Source organism: Aquarana catesbeiana, linkage group LG08 (genome assembly GCF_042186555.1).
Source record: "Aquarana catesbeiana isolate 2022-GZ linkage group LG08, ASM4218655v1, whole genome shotgun sequence".
In the NCBI taxonomy this organism is placed as follows: domain Eukaryota; kingdom Metazoa; phylum Chordata; class Amphibia; order Anura; family Ranidae; genus Aquarana; species Aquarana catesbeiana.
Window position 1 is genome coordinate 290525425 of NC_133331.1, and position 22711 is coordinate 290548135.

The following is a 22711-nucleotide window of genomic DNA, read 5'->3' on the forward strand; positions in this document are numbered from 1 at the left end:
ACAAGAGACAGGGAGTCTGGTCTTGGGAAGAATAGAAATGGGAACTAGATTGTGTTGATTGCGGCTGCTGCCAGAGGGTGCAGGGTGATGGGGTACAGTTAAATGATGGAGGCCCAGGGTTTGGGGATATATCTCCGGAGGTTAGGAGAAGCAGGAGAGTGAGGGAGGTAATATGGGAGTGCGATTTATATGAAGGAACATGCCCCAGGGTCTTGGAGATTTTTAGTGTGTGTGGATTTAGAATTAGCAGGAGTTGGTGGGTGCAGTAATAAGGAGAGGACAGAAGTGAGGGTGATCTATATATATGCTGTGAGGGGGAGAAGAGGGGTGAAGGAGAGATAGTTAGGATAGAGGACAGAGTTGTCAAAAGGAGTGGTAGAGAGTGCATGTTACAAGGAGAAAGAGCTGAGGGAGTAAAAAAAGGTCACCTGATGTCTCTCTGGTGTTTTTCAAAATGTTTATCTTGTGTCCCTTCACTTTGTGCATTCGCTAAAGTGCAGAGTCAGAAGTGCTTCCACTTATAGAAATCGCCCCACTTTGAGAAAGAGCCCCAGTTGCAAATGTGTGCCCCCCACAAATGCTTCCCCCAAGAGAAGCTTATATTTATACTGATAGGGGTGGGGTGGTGGATGGATTTCAATTATCACTCAGGGGGTACTAAAGCTTGGCTGGTTAACAGGGCAAGATTCCTAAGTCAGAAACAGGCTAGCAAGAGGGCACTAAAGTTAAACGGGCCATCATTTTGGGTAAGACAAGGGAGATAATAAAGCATTGTAATGTGGACAGGTCTACAGACAGTTACGTAGAAATAACATACCAGCAATTATTAGAGATACATAAGAAAAAAAAGATAGCAGTGTTTCAGTTTTTGGGTGGAGTTGCAGCAGTAAGAGCATACCAAAAGTTAGGAGACATAGGAGACAGCCCAGCTTGTCTGTCCCTGGTCTGGGCTTAGTAGTATAAAGCAGTATAAAACCCAGGCACGTGATTACAGACACCGACTGGTGGAAACCCGAGTCTGGATGTAAATAGAAAATAATATTTTATTACCTCTGCTGCCAGTTCCAGCATTGTCTCCTCTCTACTTCCCACCGACTCACCTCTCACCTGGAATTTCCTACTTATATTCTTACATCACTTCCTGTCAGTACTTGACATCACTTCCTGTTGTTGCGTTCCACTGACAATACGTGAAATCACCACCTTGTGTTGAATATAAATACTGCAGTCTACGTTCAATCCCTTATTTCTGCCCTTTGCCTCGTGGTCCATTCTTCGAACAGGTTACTTCGATAATAACACACACAGATTACACCTCACGTCAAATCCAGACAATAAAAAAATAAAATGATGGGGAACTATTCCTCCCACGTACACCAATAATGGGACACTATTTCTCCCACTGACACGAAAGACGGGGCACTATTCCTTCCACCAACACCAAGGATGGGGCACCATTCCTCCACGTAACACAACAAGGATAGAACATCTATCCCACATCCGCTAATACCAGGACATTTTCTACTCCCACTGGCCACTGTTGGACCCCCTCAAAGTTTAAAGAAAAGTAAATTGGCCTTTGGGTTAGAAAGTTTGGAGACCCCTGCTCTAGACGCCTCTTCTAGAGGCAGGGAGAACCAATTAAACTCTCAGCCTATGAAATCCCAGAGCAGACCAAATCAAACAAACAATCTCTGCCCCCTCGATTACAGAAGAAGCCAAAAACGAAATTTACAGAGCAACCTAACTAGGAGGGTGCTACAACTTCTAAAATGAAATGGAGTCAGAAAAGAATATCGAAGTGTGTAGAACTTTCTGGTTTATTTTATAAGACTGGAATATCTGATTAATATACAATGAAACTAATCTTTCTTGGCTCAAAACCACATCTTGTATAATCAGTGTCAAAATATATACATGTATTGATCATTATAAATTGGCTGGACCACCTTCTGTAGACAAGCGAATGAAGAGTGATGACGTTCAACGGTCAATGGCTATCTATAAAAAGGTTCATTGGTGAAGGACAAGTCCTGATTGCATACTGGGGGTTGATGTACCTTCAGAGATCATTTCTTCATCCAGTAGAATACAAAGATAGTAGACTGGGCTCTTGTTATTGTTTTTTTCACGTTCTTGCCTAGGTATTGCTATCATTGGTTGTTTGTTGCTTGCTGTCTTTGTATAGTCATGATTGCCCATTTCATTCCTCCATGTATTGCCATACCTGGCCATGTATTACCCCCCGGTTAGTTCTACGGTGCCGTCTATGTGAGTGTGTTCTCTATTTTCACTCACTGTTTCACTCACTAGACATTTGCTGCTCCCACTGGCCACAGTCTTGCCCCCCTAAAGCCTGAAGGACAGTAAATTGGCCCTTTGCTCAAAAAGTTTGGAGACCCCTGTTCTAGAGGTAGGGGGAACCAATCAAACTCCCAGCCTGGGAAATCCTGAGCAGACCAAATCAAACAATCTCTACTCCCTTGATTACAGAAGGAGCCCAAAACGAGATTTACCGTGCAACCTAACTAGTAGGGTGCTACAACTTCTAAGAAGAAATGGACTTGTTATGGAAATGATTAAGAGCTCCAATCGAGCTCAAGGTTATCTGCTGCTGTCTCTAATTTGAAAAGTGTTGATATGCATGCATATAAAAGTAAACACACTGAGACACGCTCAGTTTCGTTACTGTTACACTTCTAATTTATTCAAGGCGGTGTTAATGTTTTATACACACAAATACGTCATTGCTATGTCAGTCTAATAGGTACATCTCATTGGTCAAGATAGAAAAGAAGATGGATAATTTTCATAACGAGGTTTGGCTCTCTTTGTTCTTATCTCCAGTTCCGCGTTCTTCTGTGTGTGGGAGGTAGGGGGTAATCGCCATCTTGAGAAAATATAGGAACAGAGCAAATCTGTATACTTATATAATGAGTAAGGAGAAAAATATGTATGCACATAAGAAAATAGACATTTTCAGATTACTATTATTATTATCTACATCACATTCCTTCACAATCCCCCCTAAAATGACTATTTTCTCTTTTCTGTCCCTAATACTAAAGGTCCTACTTTTTAGCCTGGCCCTTCTCCTCAGCAACTCTTTTAGGCTGTATATAGAATTGGGCAGCAACTGTTCACTTCCCTCCTCGATACAGCTGGAGAGGTGCAGTCAGGCGCTATCTATCCCTATAACCCTATAGGATTGTGAGATTATGGACAGGGAGTGATTGTAGAGGAGTGAAGGGTTTGTCATCTTCCATCATAAGGGGGTCCTCTTCTTCTTGGTGGAGAAATGTAGGTGTGCTATTGTCTACAGCCTTGCTCATTAACTTTTTTACAAAAGGTAGAATACAGCATATAATCAGGGCTAAAAGATCCAGGATTATTAATACCGTTACCCGTATCTGGGCGAGCACCTTCTGCCACCCACTCATCCAGCTAAAGTATTGATCCCATGGGTCTGTGATACCTGAGTTCTTCAACTCCAATGACAGATCTTCTAATTTCTTTATAGCTAAAGTAACGTTACCATTTGGGCCAGTATTATCAGGAATGTATGTGCAGCAAGTTCCTGTTTTTTTCTATCATTTTACAGACACCCCCCTTCTCGGCTAACACCATGTCTAAGGCCATCAGGTCCTGGAATGTCATGTAGGAAGTGGGGGCTAGCTGGTCAGCAATTCCCTGGAGGGCGTCTTTAGTGTAATTTACGAATCTCTGTTGGTTATAATATGTGTAGTGTCAGGTCACCTAGAGGCTGGATGACAGATGCACACCGTTGGGATCAGGAATGCACCGCAAGGTAGTGGACCCTAGCACTGACTGCTGCGGATTGTACCCTGGGAGGTTCAGGAAGCAGGTTTACTGGATCACTGACACAGATCCCACTGGGAGCTAGAACATAGATTCCCCAGGGCGCGGAGTCTAAGAGCCAGCAGGTGTTCACCAGAGCCTCTAGTGGTGAGGATGGACTGCGCTGCAGTCTGGCTCCAGGTCGCGGCCCCCAGGGTCTCACAGCTCACGCTCACGGTAGACTACAGGAGCAGAGGAAGGAGGGAGCTGGCTGGAACATCAGGGTCACAGGCAAACAGGGATGGCCGGGAACAGGCCAAAGTCGGTAACAGAAATCAGATGAGGGAAACATAGCAAGTACACGTAGAGGCTAACACACAGTGGTTGATCAGCACTGCTGGCTTGCAGTGCACAGGTTAATATAGGGTTCCCTGATAGGGCCTGGGGTGGGGCCATGCTTAGAGGGGAGGTTACAAAAGCAGTCAGGTGAGGGTCAGCTGGTCTCTAGAGATGAACACATGGAGACAGGTAAGCTGATCGACAAACTCTATTGCATAACCATGACATGTAGTTAATTCAATCTACATTCTTGCTGACAGTTGTTATGGGGATCAAAGACTCAAAACCAGCTTTTACCTGATCCCTGCCTTTAAACTCATCAGGGACCCCCCTTGTAACCCCTATGACATGTATGTATACATGAGGATCAAAGCTTCCGGAGAGAGCTGCTCGCTTCCTCCTCTGACTGTGTGCTGGGTCAGTGTATGTATCAGGGGTATCTTTGGTTAGGATATGGGGCTTTCTATTTTCATCTTTTTTGTCTAATGCACTCTGTGGTCGCCCAGTCTGGCCCTGTGTTCCAACCCACTGGCCCCCACAGAAGCCACAACTCTGTCCCCAGTAACTGTCTGTGTGGCATACATATATGTCCTTACCGTCAGGGATATCACTGTACCAATGGCATCACCATGAAGGGTCAAACGGACAAGGTACTATGTCACAGTAATCTAAGGTAAAGGTGGTCACATGTGTACCTGAAGAGTTACACCAAAACGTAATTATGTTATCATTTTTGTGATGGCCACCTCCTGGGCCCCTCCCCCCTAGATCAAACAGAAAAAGGATATGCAGCACCCGAAAACACGCTCTCCTGCAGTGATAAGCGTGCATTCAGGTGTTCTTCCTGGCCAACTTGACTGAGGTGGCTGTGGTCAGCAAAACTTGGAATGGACCATCATAACTTGGCTCAAGGATCTCCAGACAGTAGTTGGTGTGTTCCTGTATCTAATTCAGGATCTGGAATGGAAGAAAACACCTGGACATGCATTCAGGTTAATTCTCGTGATAATGTGGTTACATAATTAGTCAACACATCAGACTGTAACTGTAACTGTTGTGGAAAGTAACAACCAAGTCTGGAAGCTGAACCAAACAAAATTTCATAAGGGGATAGGGCATGTTTCCCCTGGGGGTGTGTCTGACACTGAACAGGGCAATGGGCTAACTGTCTGGCCAACTCATGTTAGTCTCTTGGGCCATCTTTAACATCCTGTTTTTAGTGTCCCATTCATCCTTTCTACCTTCCCGCTACTTTGAGGGTGGTATGGGATGTGTAGTGCCAACTGAACCCCCAGTGCTGCCCAAATCTCTTTAGTAAGGGTTGTTGTTAGGGCTGGTCCCTGATCTCTCAATATCACCTCTGGGACCCCAAATCTACATACTATCTCACTCAGTAATTTCTTAGCTGTGGTCCTGGCAGTCATGACCACTTCCACTAGGGCGTATTCCAATCTGCCACTTCTTGGCACTTGAGAATGATCAATTTGCATCCTCTGGAATGGGGTATAGGGCTTTTGCCAGGTGCTTCTTCTGTGCATTCTGGGTTACATTTGGTGCAGATAATGCATGATCTGCAGAAGCTGTCGGTCAGTGGAGTAACTCTTGGTGCAACACTTGTTGATAAGAGAGTTCATAAAAGTCTTTGTCAAGTGGGCAGCTCCATGTGCCCATTGCACCACGGCTGGGTACATACTCCTGGGTAGACAAGGCTTCTTGTTGCACTCGAATAGTCCATTTCTGAGAGTTGTTCCTCTCCGTTTCCAGCTTTCCTTCTTATCCGGACTTGCTGTTTCCTGTAGTTCTTTTAGATAAACTCTGTCCACTGGGAAAGTCTGTAAGGTAAGCACGGGGTGGTCTTCTTCTACCACCCTGCTGTCCACTTCCCGTGGACCACCAGCTGTCTGTTTGGCAGCTGTATTGGCTCGATGATTGCCTCGAGCTTCCTTTGAGTTCAGTTTGTAGTGTGCTTTTACTCAGAATAGTCACTTGGGTTGTGAGAAGCAAGGCATCAATCAAGTTTTCACAGGTGTTCCTGCAGCCATCAGGAATCCTCTGTTCTAGATAACACCATAATCATGGGCAATGTTGAAAGCATATCTTGAGTCCATATGAATGTTGGCTCTTTTTCCCTCTGCCCATTTACGTGCTGTAGTAAGTGCTTATAGCTCTGCCTCCTGTGTAGACATCACCGGTGTTAAGGCTTCAGCTTGTAGAACAGTGTTTTCAGTGGTGACCGCGTGTCCTGTGCGGTCACGGGGGTAACAAGTCAAGACTCTACTCCTCCTCCTCCTTTCCCCCCTCGAGAAATGGAAGAAGGGTGGTAGGGTTCAGTGTTTGACAACTTAATAGAGTAATGCTGTCCAGTAGGAGGGAACACAGGAGTCTCAAGTGTCTGGTAGTGGACAAGTGTTTCGGCTGGATCTTGGTTGAATATGGCAACAATGTCATGGGGAACAAGCAGAACGAGGCAGTGTCCGAGGACCAAGTTCAAGGTTTTGTCAAGCAAGTCTTGTGTAGCAAATCCAGCTCGCAGACACAATAGGCCTCCTCTTGCTACCGCATCCAGCCGACAGGAATAATATCCTATGGGGCGTAGGCTGATGTCGTGTGATTGGGTGAGTACACCTGCAGCATGTCCCAGACGTTCGGATACAAAGAGCTTGAGCGTTTTGTCGTAGGCTGGGAGCCCTAGCGCCGGGGGTGGCGCACTCAAGGGTTTCAAACTTTAGATATTTCTTCAGGAGACATCTGGAAGGGTCTGATTGCAGAGCATCAGTAGGAAGGCTTCTGGAATCCATGCTCTGCACTAGGAAATTAGTCCAAGGAAAATGACAGGTGTTGAGCACCACTGCAATTTGGGCTTTGAGGCTCTGCAGCCCTGGTTGGCAAGATAGCACAACAGGCTTTCTGAGGTGACTTCAAGAGGGGGTAAGTCAGCTGCACAAAAGAGAAGGTCATCAACATGTTGGAAGAGAATCACTTCCGGGTGTTCCTTTTGTCATGTGTCAAGGATGATAGCCATAGCTTTTGCAAACTGGCTTGGAAAGTTCTGTGCCCCTTGTGGCACAACTGTTTAGGTATGTTGCCGTTTCTTTCCGTGGATGAATGCGAAAAGGTACCAGCAGAAGGGGTGAGGGTGGACACTGAAGAAAACGTTTGTAAGGTCCACCTCTGTGAGGTATTTTGCAGTCAAAGGCATCCACAGTAGGTACCTGGTTCTCTTTTTAGGATTCTCTTCTTGGGGTTATTGTGGTTTCCGGGGCAATGAAGCGCCCTCTTTTAGCTTGACTGAAACTGGTGGCACCTTTTAGTTACCGTTGTCTCCCGGTCCTGTGGACCATAGGCACGCAGGGATTCTGTCAAGTACTTCCTGCAGTATTGAACTTGAAGTTTTTTTTTTTTTTTTTTTTTTCTTCATTAAGTGTCATCAGGAGAGGCAGAGAACACAAAGCAGATGAGTCTTCTAAAGATAGGGGAGTATGTAACTTCACCCCCCTTCAGGCGTGTCCTGATTGAGGCCTGTAGTCTGGACAACACATCAGCTCCTAGTAGATTCAAGGGACATGTAGAGGACACCACAAATCTGGCAAGCAAATCAGGAAGTGGAAAGGAAAGAATTATTAGGCAGGTTCACCGCTCTCAACACACTTTTGGCTGCACCCCTGTCAATGAGGAAAGTGGTAGGTTTTTCGTCTGGGACATCTTGGGGCTCTGCATTCTTTCCTTATGTGACCCCGTTTCCCACAGTTGTAACAGGTGATCCTTACCCTGGTATTGGGCAGTGGTGGTGGACGAGTGTAGGCGGGATCTTCATCATGGGTTACCATGAGGGGCGTTGGTTTTTTACCTTTTTGATTTTCTATACCTCTGGCCACCAACAATAAATCAGACATTTTCATTGAATGGTATTCAGGGCGGGCCACCATCAGGCCTTTTCTGATATCCTCTCTGAGCCCTGAAACAAAAGCAGTTGATAACATGTGTGTGTGTGTCTTTATGAGTCTAGCATGATACTTCTTCACACACTACCCTTTATCTTGGGTAATATCTTGGATTGTGGTCTTCTGATCCGTCAACTTCTCCTTTGCCCAGTCGTGGAGTTGTGCACAGAACTCCACGCCTGAGGTGTAGGAAGTGGCACTTGTCAGGCAGGCATCATTGAAGGCCATCTGCATGACTGGCCAAAAGACATATCCTGCTTTGATTTGGCATAGGCTGATCAAGTCTCTCCAGGCAGCTGAGTAAGTTTCTTGTATCTGCACTATCCTGTGGTAGAAGGGAATTGGCTGCTTCTCTGGGTCAGGCAGACTTGTCACTAAGGCCGCTGCTTGTGATAGAGTAAAAGCGACATACATCACTGGTGCCCCTTCTGGTAACCGAGACTGTTGTTGGGGCGGGGGCTGACAAGAGGCACTGTTCTTTACGGTTGCCAGCATGTGTTTGAGATCCTCTCGGAACTGAGAGTCTGGAGCCGGATTGGGGGTTAAATCAGTGGGTGGCCTTGCTGCCTGCTGTCGGGCTTCCCACTCAGATGCTTCTTCATCATTAACATATCCGGCCTGGGAATGTGATGCTCCCGTATTGGGGAAGACAGGTGTGTGGTATGAACCATCTTGGTTTAAAACAGCGAGGGCTGGGTACAGGCTGTTTAAGCTTACTGGGTGTACCAAGATGGCCGCCGGCAGGAAGTGCACTGGACTGGGTAGAAAGTGAAGGCATGGGTGCACTAAGATGGCCGCCGGGCTGAGTTGTCACAGTGGGTTGTGCTTGGGTGGTGAGAAAGGAGTGGTTGTTAGACGGAGGGCAGTGCTGTCCCTCCCCTCCTTTGTTTAAAGTTCCAACATATCATCAGCTATACATACATAATACAATCGCCATCTTTCTTAACTTCCTTTATCCAATTTTCTTTATCACACAGGATTTTTCTCCCTGTCTCTTCAGCAACATAACTTTCGTCACTTCTTTCAACTTTGTTAACTATTTCAACATCTTCTTCTCTCCTTCTTTACAATATCACTTTCATTACAATATCACTTTCTGTTTCTCGGCTAACGGCTTGAGAGGGGAATACATACAACCAAGGAGTTAATATTTTTCTCAGCGTTCTTATCAGCAAATTCCTTCGGTGTGGGCACATAAGACTAATGTACAGTTAATCTCAGAACAAGAACAAACACATCAGGGGTAGTGAGGAGCAACGGCCCGCGACCCAACAGATCCCCCGGGCAGCCCCCCTCCCCCTCTCGTGTATATCAAACAATAAACCACAAATACACTCAGGACAGGACATTACACCTGCCACTCTCTGAACCGTAAAGCCTCAGCAGGCTAAGATAAACGCAAGGGCAGACCACCCTGCAAAAATAAACCCGTTTATAGACGTTTTTCTACAGCTCTACACCAAGAGGCCGACAACTCTTCTTGGGGTGAGTCCTCTGTAACGCTTTCAGACTGCAAAGCCCGCAGCTGAGATAACCCTCAAAGGTTCCTTGAACCTAGAGTACACCCGTCTATAAACGACTGCTACAAGGAAACTATCTCATCCCAGAGGCCGACAGCTCGTCTGGAGATGAGACCATACATTCACGCATGTAGCACTTTTAGACTGCTGAGTTTCGTAACCCAAAGAATGACAGACAGTGAACAAAAAAATACAGTCAGCAGAAACCCATCAGCAGGTTCGTTAAACAACCTCAGGCGAGGAAATACCTGCCTCTAAGACAGTCTCAGCATACCGACAGAATCCAGCCGTCAACCGAAAGATAAGAGAGTCGTACAGTGGTAAGAATATCAATCAACTCACCGGTACTGTTAGGGCTGCGCAAACCCCACTCTCATTAATCAGTTAACGCCCGAATGCTTGTCGCGGTATAACTTCGACCGTAGCCTGAGATCCCGGGTTTCGGCACCATCTGTTATGGAAATGATTAAGAGCTCCAATCGAGCTCAAGGTTATCTGCTGCTGTCTCTAATTTGAAAAGTGTTGATATGCATGCATATAAAAGTAAACACACTGAGACACGCTCAGTTTCGTTACTGTTACACTTCTAATTTATTCAAGGCGGTGTTAATGTTTTATACACACAAATACGTCATTGCTATGTCAGTCTAATAGGTACATCTCATTGGTCAAGATAGAAAAGAAGATGGATAATTTTCATAACGAGGTTTGGCTCTCTTTGTTCTTATCTCCAGTTCCGCGTTCTTCTGATGTGTGGGAGGTAGGGGGTAATCGCCATCTTGAGAAAATATAGGAACAGAGCAAATCTGTATACTTATATAATGAGTAAGGAGAAAAATATGTATGCACATAAGAAAATAGACATTTTCAGATTACTATTATTATTATCTACCCTTCACAGACTCAGAAAAGAATATCGAAGAGTGTAGAACTTTCTTGTTCATTTTACAAAAACTGGAATATTTGATTATTATACAATGAAACATATCTTGAATCAAAACAAACACAACTTCGACTGTAAGGAAACCATTTTATTTAGCTACAGGAGCTTTGATTGGCATTCAGAGCACTTTAAAAAGCGTGTCCAAAGCCACATTCTGAAGGCCTGGGCCTGCAGGGTTCCGGGGCTTTGGTTTTCTTGAGGTCCTCCATGGTGCTCAGCACTGTAATCTCCCAGCAGGAGTAAGATGAGATGGACGAGGGCGCTGAACCGTTGTTTGAAGTCTCTGGGCGGAGCGCAACTGAGGCTTCAGGCGGCCATCCTGTTCTACTGCCAAGCCTTGCCTCCTCTTCCTACTGGAACTTCTTTCTACTGGACATTGTGCAGAATGGAGTAATAGACATGAGGACAACCCAGTGTGGGCGGGGACAGGAATTTCAGCAGTCAGAGCTCATCACCGAGGTCTCCAAGAAACACAAAAAGCTAGTAAGAGACTCAGAGACCTGATTTTTTTACTCCATACCACAGTTGTCCTATGTGTTGAATGCCTTCTCCTGTTAAATGCCACCATACAGTTGTCAGTGGTCTCCAAACTGCAGCCCAGGGGCTGGATGTGGCCCTTTGCTTACCTTTATCTGGCCCTTGGGGCACTATACCTCCCACTAACACTAATGATGGGGCACTGTTCCTCTCTCTAACAAACACCTATGCCACATATTCCCACTGATACCAAGATATTTTCTTCTCCCACTGGCCCCTGTTCTGCCCCCTTAAAGTTGGAAGAGCAGTAAACTGGCCCTTTGGTTAGAAAGTTTGAAGACCCCTGCTCTAGAAGTTTCTTCTAGAGCAGAGGGCTCCAAACTGTGGCCCAAGGACTGGATGTGGCCCTTTGCGTGCCTTTATCTGGCCCTTGGGGCGCTAATCCTCCAACTGACACCAATGATGGGGCATCATTTTCATTCACTGATGCCTAGGCATTTTCTGCTCCCACAGGCCACAGTCTTGCCCCCTAAAGCCCGAAGGACAGTAAATTGGCCCTTTTGCTCAAAAAGTTTGGAGACCCCTGTTCTAGAGGCAAGGGGAACCAATCAAACTCCCAGCCTGGGAAATCCTGAGCAGAGCAAACCAAACAATCTCTGTTCACTTGATTACAGGAGCCCAAAACGAGATTTACTGTGCAACCTAACTAGTAGGGTGCTACAACTTCTAAAAAGAAATGGACTCAGAAAAGAACATCGAAGAGTGTTGAACTTTCTTGTTTATTTTACAAAAACTGGAATATTTGATTATTAGACAACGAAACAAATCTTGAATCAAAACAAAAAGGCAACTTATGAACAGGACTGTAAGGAAACCATTTTATTTCGCAACAGGGGCTTTGATTGGCATTCAGAGCACTTTAAAAAGTGTGTCCGATGCCACATTCTGAAGGCCTGGGCCTGCAGGGTTCCGGAGCTTTGGTTTTCTTGCGGTCCTCCATGGTGCTCGGTGCTGTAATCTCCCAGCAGGAGTAAGATGAGACGGACGAGGGCGTTGAAGAGTTGTTTGAAGTCTCCGGGAGGAGCGCAACTGAGGCTTCAGACGGCCATCCCGTTCCCGCTGCCAAGCCTTGTCTCCTCTTCCTACTGGAACTTCTTCCTACTGGACATTGTACAGAATGGAGTAATAGACATGAGGACAACCCAATGTGGCCGGGAACAGGAATCTCAGCACTTGGAGCTCATCACCGAGGTCTCCAAGAAACACAAGAAGCCAGTAAGAGATTATTTACTCCATACCACAGTTGTCCCATGTATTGAATGTCTTCTCCTGTTAAATGCCACCATACAGCACTCAAGAGCAGTGGTCTCCAAACTGCGGCCCAGGGACCAGATGTGGCCCTTTACTTGCCTTTATCTGGCCCTTGGGGCACTATTCCTCCCAATGACACCATAAATAGGGCATTATTCATCCCATTAATACCAATGATGGAGCATTTTCTGCTCTCACTGGTCACAGTCCGGCCCCCCAAAGCCTGAAGGACCATAAACTGGCCGCTTGCTTAGAAGGTTTGGAGACCCCTGGTCAAGAGCAACATTTGGTGTGAATTTTCTGATGTCTGAATAGATGCATTTGGTTTTCAAAACTTTTCCCACACTCTGAACATGGAAAAGGACGCTCGCCCTTGTGAATTCTCTCGTGCGAATGAAGGCGCTGTATCCTAAAAAACCCTTTCCCGCACTCTGAGCATGAAAAAGGACGCTCGCCTGTGTGACTTCTCTGGTGTTCATCACGCTCTCCTTTCTGAGTGAAACATTTCCCGCACTCTGAACATGAATAAGGGCGCTCACCGGTATGAACTCTGTGATGTCTAACTAGGACTTGTTGCGAAGTGAAGCATTTCCCACACTCTGGACATGGAAAAGGACGCTCCCCTGTGTGGATTCTCTGGTGTCTATTAAGTGTTCCTTTGCCAGTGAAAAATTTCCCACACTCTGAACATGAATAAGGGCGCTCACCGGTATGAACTCTGCGGTGTCTAACTAGGACTTTTTGCGAAGTGAAACATTTCCCGCACTCCGAACATAAAAAAGGATACTCGCTCGTGTGACTTCTCTGGTGTATGAGAAGTTCCCAATTCTGAATAAAACATTTCCCGCACTCTGAACATGGAAAAGGACGCTCCCCTGTGTGGATTCTCTGGTGTCTGTTAAGTGTTCCTTTGCCAGTGAAACATTTCCCACATTGCGAACATGAAAAAGGACGCTCACCCGTGTGAGTTTTCTGATGTGCCTGAAGGTGTCTAATCCTAATGAAACATTTCCCACACTCTGAACATGAAAAAGGACGTTCATCTGAGGGACTGTTCCATTGTGCTCTGTTTTTAGTGTGAGATTTTTTGAAATCCAAAGATGACCTCTCTCCTGTGTGACCTCCATCACCTACAGGAGACGCCTCGGGATTGGATGGATGGGTTGGTTGATCGGCACTGTAAGATCTTAGATGGACATCCGAAGTCATATTTTGGGATTTATCAGAAGGTTCCTCAGGATTAGAAGGATCTATTGATCTTAGATGGACATCTGAAGTCATAGTATGGGATTTATCAGAAGGTTCCTCAGGATTAGAAGGATCTATTGATCTTAGATGGACATCTGAAGTCATAGTATGGGATTTATCAGAAGGTTCCTCAGGATTAGAAGGATCCATTGATCTTAGATGGACATCTGAAGTCATAGTATGGGATTTATCAGAAGGTTCCTCAGGATTAGAAGGATCTATTGATCTTAGATGGACATCTGAAGTCATAGTATGGGATTTATCAGAAGGTTCCTCAGGATTAGAAGGATCCATTGATCCCTCCAGATGGTAAGGTCTGTGATGTGCGGTTGGAGTAATGGGATCTTCTCCTGGAGAACATTGTGTGATTTCATCAACTTCTGTCTTGAAATCTGGAGAAAATATTGGATCTCCCTCTGAGGAATTCAGAAGAAAGCGTCCATCTGTAAGAAAACACATATTGAATAAGAATTAAAAATATTTTTCGAGTCTCACATTCAGGAGTCATATATGTTGGTCCACCACTAAGAAGTCTCGGAGCTCCAGCATTGAATTGGGTGCAACCATTACACCAAACTATGAATACAAACCAGATAGAGGATACAATACACGGGGGGGGGGGGGGGGGGGGTCTTGAAATAAAGTTCACAGAGGTCCAATCAGACAGTTTTCTTCCAGCAGAGATCTGAATCACATCACAGTCCCCTTTTACGTCAAAGTCCCCCCTCTACATGAGTGTCTTCAGCCTGTCCTTCACATACTAGCCCCCTTTACATCACAGTCCCCTCTTTACATCAGTGTCCTCAGCCCCCCCCTTCACATCACAATCCCCTTTACACCATAGACCCCCCCCTTACATCAGCGTCCTCAGCCCCCCTTTGCATTAGTGTCCCCAGTCCCCCACCCTGCACATCACTATCCCCTTTACATCACAGACCCCCACCCTTTAAATCAGTTCCCTCTTCTCCCCTTCCACATCATAGCCCCCCCTTTATATCAGTGTCCTCAGCTTCCTTTTTCTCCCTTGGAGTGAAAAATATAAAACTGTTTTTGTATGTATTTGTTACTTACTTGTGTCCGTATTTAGAGAAGGTTCTTCTTCTTTCATCATCTCCCCCTCCTCCATAGACTGCTGATCTCCACTCACCAACCTCTCTTCTTCTTCCTCTTTAACCTCAACTTTGATATCTTTCAGTTCTTCACCCTAAACCCCAAAGAGGATGGAATGAATTTAGAAAAAAGAACAAGAAATTACATCAAAGAATATCTACTCAGAGAATTGCAGTATTTTCAAGTCCAGTCCCATCTACCTGATGATTCTCTTTATAAGTGTGATCTTCTTGTGTGGAATCCCGGGAATACAGATGACCTCCCTCCTCCAACAACTGCTGATCTCCACTCACCAAACTCTCTTCTCCTTCCTCTTTAACCTCAACTTTAATGTCTTTCCGTTCTTCCATCTAAACCTCAAAGATGACAGAGTACAGTATACTTGTTAAAAGGAAAAAGAGATTACATAAAAGAACGTCCTGTCAGAGCTTGGAATCGTTATTTAAATCTTCATGCTCAGTCCCACCTACCTGATGATGGTGAGGGATGGTGTGACCTTCCTGTGTAGAATCCCGGGAATACAGAGGACGGGGACATCTCTCTGGTGGGTTCCCATTACTGGATCCATCTGTAGGAAACACACACACTGACTGAATACATTGTTTCTATGTGTTTATCAGATGATGGGGGATCTAGGTGGACCCTCCGTACTGGTCTCTCCTTTACAATAAAGTCTCCTCTTACCCGGTGATGTGAGGGGCGGCTGATTGTCCATCATGACGTCCTTGTAGAGGTCTTTCTAAATACTTCAACTGTATTATAATCTACTGAAGGTAAAAGACATCACAGTGACTATGGAGGAAGAAGACGGACATGACAGGGGGTTACTGGGTGTAAATCTCATGGAGGAAGAGGACATAATGAGGAGGAGGGGTCTGGATTAGGGTTGCAACCTTTTTTTGTCAAGCCAAACCCCAACAATTTTGGAGGTGGTGTGGGTGTGGAGGGTATGACAGCGGGCAGTAATTTTTTATTTGTGTAGTACATTAAATTCATGACCTCTGTGCAAGGCAATGTTCAGCATTTTTTTATGTAGAATACACTATACATATATATTTTTTTGATTAAATAACATTTCTAAACATATGGAGTTAATCCCAAGAGTCTCCCTTTACATCTAAGTCCAGAGTTTACCTTTACATCTGAATCTGCAGGAGAGGAGTGTGGAGGGTATGACAGTGGGCAGTATGTACAGGAGAGGAGTGTGGAGGGTATGACAGTGGGCAGTATGTACAGGAGAGGAGTGTGGAGGGTATGACAGTGGGCAGTATGTACAGGAGAGGAGTGTGGAGGGTATGACAGTGGGCGGTATGTACAGGAGGAGGCGTGTGGAGGGTATGACAGTGGGCAGTATGTACAGGAGAGGAGTGTGGAGGGTATGACAGTGGGCAGTATGTACAGGAGAGGAGTGTGGAGGGTATGACAGTGGGCAGTATATACAGGAGAGGAGTGTGGAGGGTATGACAGTGGGCAGTATGTACAGGAGAGGAGTGTGGAGGGTATGACAGTGGGCAGTATGTACAGGAGAGGAGTGTGGAGGGTATGACAGTGGGCAGTATGTACAGGAGAGGAGTGTGGAGGGTATGACAGTGGGCAGTATGTACAGGAGAGGAGTGTGGAGGGTATGACAGTGGGCAGTATATACAGGAGAGGAGTGTGGAGGGTATGACAGTGGGCAGTATATACAGGAGAGGAGTGTGGAGGGTATGACAGTGGGCAGTATGTACAGGAGAGGAGTGTGGAGGGTATGACAGTGGGCAGTATATACAGGAGAGGAGTGTGGAGGGTATGACAGTGGGCAGTATATACAGGAGAGGAGTGTGGAGGGTATGACAGTGGGCAGTATGTACAGGAGAGGAGTGTGGAGGGTATGACAGTGGGCAGTATGTACAGGAGAGGAGTGTGGAGGGTATGACAGTGGGCAGTATATACAGGAGAGGAGTGTGGAGGGTATGACAGTGGGCAGTATATACAGGAGAGGAGTGTGGAGGGTATGACAGTGGGCAGTATATACAGGAGAGGAGTGTGGAGGGTATGACAGTGGGCAGTATATACAGGAGAGGAGTGTGGAGGGTATGACAGTGGGCAGTATATACAGGAGAGGAGTGTGGAGGGTATGACAGTGGGCAGTATGTACAGGAGAGGAGTGTGGAGGGTATGACAGTGGGCAGTATGTACAGGAGAGGAGTGTGGCGGGTATGACAGTGGGCAGTATGTACAGGAGAGGAGTGTGGAGGGTATGACAGTGGGCAGTATGTACAGGAGAGGAGTGTGGAGGGTATGACAGTGGGCAGTATGTACAGGAGAGGAGTGTGGAGTATGTATATCTGTCAGCTGTGATCGGGCTGCAGACTCCCCTGTAATAGTAGCCTCGGATTCCCAACACTGCTCAGGTACAATGTATTTATCTAGAAGCAAGGACACTACTGCTGTCGCTACAGTGGCAAGTATGCTAATGCCCCCCGCCCAACTGGTCTGTCCCTGGTCTGGACTTAGTAATGTGCCTGGGTTTCAATCAGTAAAAAAACCAGGCATATGATTCAAGACACCGACTGGTGGAAACCCGAGTCTGGATGTAAATAGAAAATAACATCTTATTACCTCTGCTGCCGGTTCCAGCAATGTCTCCTCTCTACTTCCTCCCGACTCACCTCTCACGTGAAGCTTCCTATTTATACTCTTACATCACTTCCGGTCTGTACCTTACATCACTTCCTGTTGTTGTGTTCCACTGAAAATACCGATACAGATCACCACCTTGTGTTGAATATAAATACTGCAGTCTACGTTCAGTTCCTTCATTTCTGCCCTTTGCCACGTGGTCCATTCTTCTAACAGGTTACTTCGATAATAACACACACAGATTACACCTTATGTCAAAAAATAAAATGATGGGCAACTATTCCTACCACGTACACCAATAATGGGACACTATTTCTCCCACTGACACCAAAGATGGGGCACCATTCCTCCACGTAATACAACAAGGATAGAACATCTAATACCAGGACATTTTCTACTCCCACTGGCCACTGTTCGACCCCCTTTAGAGTTTAAAGAACAGTAAATTGGCCTTTTGGTTAGAAAGTTTGGAGACCCCTGCTCTAGAAGCTTCTTCTAGAGGCAGGGGGGACCAATCAAACTCTCAGCCTATTGTTCCTCCCCCCTAACATCGAGGATAGAACACCTATCCCACATATTCCCACTGATACCAGGATATTTTCTCCTCCCACTGGCCCCTGTTCAGCCCCCTTAAAGTTTGAAGAACAGTAAACTGGCCCTTTGGTTATAAAGTTTGAAGAACCCTGCTCTAGAAGTTTATTCTAGAGCAGGGGTCTCCAATCTGTGGCCTGAGGGCTGGATGTGGCCCTTTGCTTGCCTTTATCTGGTCTATCTATCTATCTATCTATCTATCTATCTATCTATCTATCTATCTATCTATCTATCTATCTATCTATCCTTGGGGCACTACTCCTCCAACTGACACCAGTGATGGATCATCATTTTCATTCACTGATGCCTAGGCATTTTCTGCTCCCACTGGCCACAGTCTTGCCCCCCTAAAGCACAAAGGACAGTAAATTGTCCCTTTGCTCAAAAAGTTTGGAGACCCCTGTTCTAGAGACAGGGGGAACTAATCAAACTCCCAGCCTGGGAAATCCTGAGCAGAGCAAGTCAAACATACAATCTCTGCACCCTTGATTACAGAAGGAGCCCAAAACAAGATTTACCATGCAACTTAACTAGTAGGGATGAGCTTCGATTTCGAGTCGAACTCATGGCTTATATGCATGGTATTGTCATAAAAAGTGTTTCGGGACCTGGGTCCTGCCCCAGGGGGCATGTATCAATGCAAAAAGAAGATTTAAAAACGGCAGTTTTTCGGGAGAAGTGATTTTAATAAAGTCAAACAATAAAAGTGTAATATTCCTTTAAATTTACACATAAAAGTACATTGATAAAAACGGCATGGGAATTCCCCACAGGGGAACCCCGAACCAAAATTAAAAAAAAAAATGGTGTGGGGGTCCCCCTTAATTCCATACCAGGCCCTTCAGGTTTGGTATGAATATTAAGGGGAACCCCCGCGCCAAAATTAAAAAAAAAATGGCATGGGGGTCCCCCTCAAAATCCATACCAGACCCTTATCCGAGCACGCACCCTGGCAGGCCGCAGTAAAAGAGGGGGGGATGAGAGAGCACCCCCCCTCCTGAACCGTACCAGGCCACATGCCCGCAACATTGGGAGGGGTCTTTGAGGTAGCCGCTCAAAGCACCTTGTCCCCATGTTGATGGGGAGAAGAGCCTCATCCCCACAACCCTTGGCCAGTGGTTGTGGGGGTCTGCGGGTGGGGGGCTTATCGGAATCTGGAAGCCCCCTTTAACAAGGGGACCCCCAGATCCCGGCCCCCCCTGTGTGAATTGGTAATGGGGTACAAATGTACCCCTACCATTTCACAAAAAAAGTGTCAAAAAGGTTAAAAAACACAAGAGACGGTTTTTGAAAAGTCCTTTATTAATTTCTTCTTCTTTCGGCTTCTTCTTCCATCTTCTTTCTTCTAGTGTTCTTCTTCTTCCTCCATCTTCTTCCGCTCTTCTCGTCCTGCATCTGCCTCCAGGCTTCTTGTCCGCTCCATCTGCACGATCCGCCTCAGTGGGAGTCTTCAGCCGTGTGACGCTTCGCTTCTTCTGACATTTCTTATATCACGGAGGGTGGGGCCACCCGATGACCCCACCCTCCTCTGACGCACAGGGAATTCACGGGAGTTCACTCTGGCTTTCCCCGTGTTGTCAGAGGGGGGCAGGGTCACACTATTCTCTAAAGACTTCCCGAGATGGTATTATGCCGACTTGACTACAAAGAGATCTAAAGGAGTGGCAATTGGATTTGCCGCTGGGATAAGGTTCAAGTTGGGGGACAGGATGACTGACCCCGCAGGTAGATACCTCTTTTGGGGGATACGGAATGCACATTGGCAAATACATATGCCCCCAATTTGAAGCCAATAAAATACCTGAAAGGGGCTATGGAGAATTTGATGGATTTTAAGAAAGGAATTGTGATAAGGATGGGTGACCTGAACTTCTGCTTAGACCCTGGACTGGATAGTAGGTCTCGTGTACAGGGGACTGGAAGCGCATTACTAAAGAAGATCAAACAGAAATTGTATCAACATCAATTAATAGACGTATGGAGGATCATGCATCCTAAAACGCAAGACTATATGCTCTACTCCCCTGTACACGGGACGCACACTAGAATCGATTATATAATAGTAGACCATAAAGCTCTGGAACTAGTAACTGAAACAAACATAGAAATAGCGACGTTATCAGATCATTCCCCAGTAACTATGAAAATGAGAGTAACAGGATTACAAAGACCATCTTATACCTGGAGACTAAATGAATCGTTAATACAAAGTAAAAAAGAAGTAGAAATAATCCAAAAGGAGTTGGAGAACTCCTTCCAGTTCAATGATACGAAAGATATTTCCTCCGCTACCCTATGGGAGGCCAATAAGGCCTATATTAGGGGCATCCTCATCTCCATAGTAGCGGGGGAAAACAAAAGAAAGAACAAAAAATATGAAATTAGTAATAGAGGAAATAAATAGATTAGAACAAGCACATAAAAAGCATAAGGGCAAAAATCAGGAATTTTTTCATCGGTTGGTAGTTATGATAGATGGATTAAAGGATCTTATGGTACAGGATAGAAAAAGGACATTTAATAGAATACTAAAAGACAGATATCAATATCCCAATGTTGAGGGCATGTGGCCTGGTACGGTTCAGGAGGGGGGGCGCTCTCTCATCCACCTCTGTTCCTGGTCTAGTAGGGATTTTTGGGGGGACCCCACGCCTTTTTTTTTTTTTTTTTTTAAATTTTGGTGCGGGGTTCCCCTCAAAATCCATACCAGACCTGGAGGGCCTGGTATGGATTTTGAGGGGGACCCCCACGCCATTTTTTTTTTTTTTTAATTTTGGAGCGGGGTTCCCCTTAATATCCATACCAGACCTGAAGGGCCTGATATGGAATTTAGGGGGACCCCCACGACATTTTTTTTTATAATTTTGGCGTTTGTTCCCCCTAATATCCATACCAGACCTGAAGGGCCTGGTATGGAATTTAGGGGGACCTCCACGCCATTTTTAAAAAAATTTTGGTTCGGGGTTCCCCTGTGGGGAATTCCCATGCTGTTTTTATCAATGAACTTTTATGTGTATTGTTGGACCGACAATTCATTAATAGCCGCAAGTAGTTTTAAATGACTTTTTTTCCTTTGAAATGTCATTTTGCTGTCAGACTGTTCTAAACACGGGAAACATGCGCCCCTTTACAGGCATACTATAGACACCCCCCAGGTACGAAATTTAAAGGAATATTACACTTTTATTGTTTCACTTTAAGCATTATTAAAATCACTGCTCCCGAAAAAATGGCCTTTTTAAAAAATTCTTTTTGCATTGATACATGTCCCCTGGGGCAGGACCAAGGTCCCCAAACACTTTTTATGACAATACCATGCATATAAGCCTTTAAAATTAGCACTTTTGATTTCTCCCATAGACTTTTAAAGGGTGTTCCGTGGCTTTCGAATTTTCCGCGAACACCCCAAATTGTTCGCTGTTCGGTGAACTGGCGAACAGCCGATGTTCGAGTCGAGACTTTAACGGTGTTCGAGTGTTCGAACAAATTTTTTGCCTGTTCGCAAGTTCTGCTGCAAACCGAACTGGGGGGTGTTCGGCTCATCCCTATTAACTAGTAGGGTGCTACAACTTCTAAGAAGAAATGGACTCAGAAAAGAACATCGAAGAGTGTAGAACTTTGTTTATTTTACAAAAACTGGAATATTTGATTATTAGACAACTAAACAAATCTTGAATCAAAACAAAAACACAACTTGTGAACAGGACTGTAACGCCGCGTACACACGAGCGGACTTTACGGCATACTTGGTCCGGCGTACCGGAGTCCGTCCGACAATTCGATCGTGTGCGGGCTCCAGCTGACTTTGTTTTCTCAAAAGTTTGGACGGACTTAGATTTGAAACATGTTTCAAATCTATCCGACGGACTCGAGCGAAAAGTCCGCTCGTCTGTATGCTAGTCCGACGGACAAAAAAAACGACGCTAGGGCAGCTATTGGCTACTGGCTATCAACTTCCTTATTTTAGTCCGGTCGTACGTCATCACGTACGAATCCGTCGGACGTTGGTTGATCGTGTGTAGGCAAGTCCGTTCATTCGGAAAGTCCGTCGAAAAGTACGCCGGCCAAAGTCTGCCGTATAGTCCGCTCGTGTGTACGCGGCGTAAGGAAACCATTTTATTTAGCAGCAGGGGCTTTGATTGGCATTCAGATCGCTTTAAAAAGCGTGTCCGATGCCACATTCTGAAGGCCTGGGCCTGCAGGGTTCCAGAGCTTTGGTTTTCTTGTGGTCCTCCATGGTGCTCGGTGCTGTAATCTCCCAGCAGGAGTAAGATGAGATGGACGAGGGCGCTGAACCGTTGTTCGAAGTCTCTGGGCGGAGCGCAACTGAGGTTTCAGGCAGCCATCCCGTTCTACTGCCAAGCCTCGCCTCCTCTTCCTACTGGAACTTCTTTCTACTGGACATTGTACAGAATGGAGTAATAGACATGAGGACAACCCGATGTGGCCGGGAACAGGAATCTCAGCACTTGGAGCTCATCACCGAGGTCTCCAAGAAGCCAGTAAGAAACTACGCCAGATTTTTTACTCCATACCACAGTTGTCCTATGTATTGAATGTCTTCTCCTGTTAAATGCCACCACACAGCTGTCAAGAGCAGTGGTCTCCAAAACTGTGGCCCTTTGCTTGCCTTTATCTGGACATTGGGGTCGATTTTTTTACTCCATACCACAGTTGTCCCATGTATTGAACGTCTTCTCCCGTTAAATGCCACCATACGGTTGTCAAGAGCAGTGGTCTCCAAACTGCGGCCCAGGGGCCGAAAGTGGCCCTTTGCTTGCCTTTATCTGGCCCTTCTTTCTACTGGACAT

General features: G+C 45.7%; 2 protein-coding genes across 5 annotated transcripts in view; both read right to left on the reverse strand.

Annotated features, from left to right (window-relative positions):
• Nucleotides 1-22711, reverse strand: part of LOC141106792 (uncharacterized) — a 62431-nt gene that overhangs the window by 20165 nt on the left and 19555 nt on the right. The gene's annotated exons all lie outside the window — the stretch shown is intronic.
• LOC141104703 (uncharacterized) lies at nt 1077-17431 on the reverse strand. 4 transcript variants are annotated; one of them, XM_073594385.1, is made up of 6 exons: nt 17289-17431; nt 15372-15451; nt 15158-15255; nt 14888-15037; nt 14649-14781; nt 1077-14020 (listed from the first exon to the last, which is right to left on the reverse strand). In XM_073594385.1, exons 2-6 carry the CDS (start codon nt 15403-15405, stop codon nt 12603-12605), a joined length of 1833 nt encoding a protein of 610 aa, XP_073450486.1. In that variant the 5' UTR covers nt 15406-15451; nt 17289-17431; the 3' UTR covers nt 1077-12602. The 4 variants fall into 4 exon arrangements, with proteins under 4 accessions (XP_073450486.1, XP_073450485.1, XP_073450484.1 ...); XM_073594384.1 differs by having other exon boundaries at nt 1078-14020; nt 15372-15454; nt 17289-17429; XM_073594383.1 differs by having other exon boundaries at nt 1078-14020; nt 15372-15479; nt 17289-17402.

Coding starts and splice junctions, on each gene's coding strand:
- LOC141104703 (XM_073594385.1), bottom strand. CDS start 15,405: ATGATGGACAATCAGCCGCCCCTCACATCACCGG. Junction 15,038..15,157: donor CCATCCCTCACCATCATCAG/GTAGGTGGGACT, acceptor TTTGAGGTTTAG/ATGGAAGAACGGAAAGACAT. Junction 14,782..14,887: donor CTTATAAAGAGAATCATCAG/GTAGATGGGACT, acceptor TTTGGGGTTTAG/GGTGAAGAACTGAAAGATAT.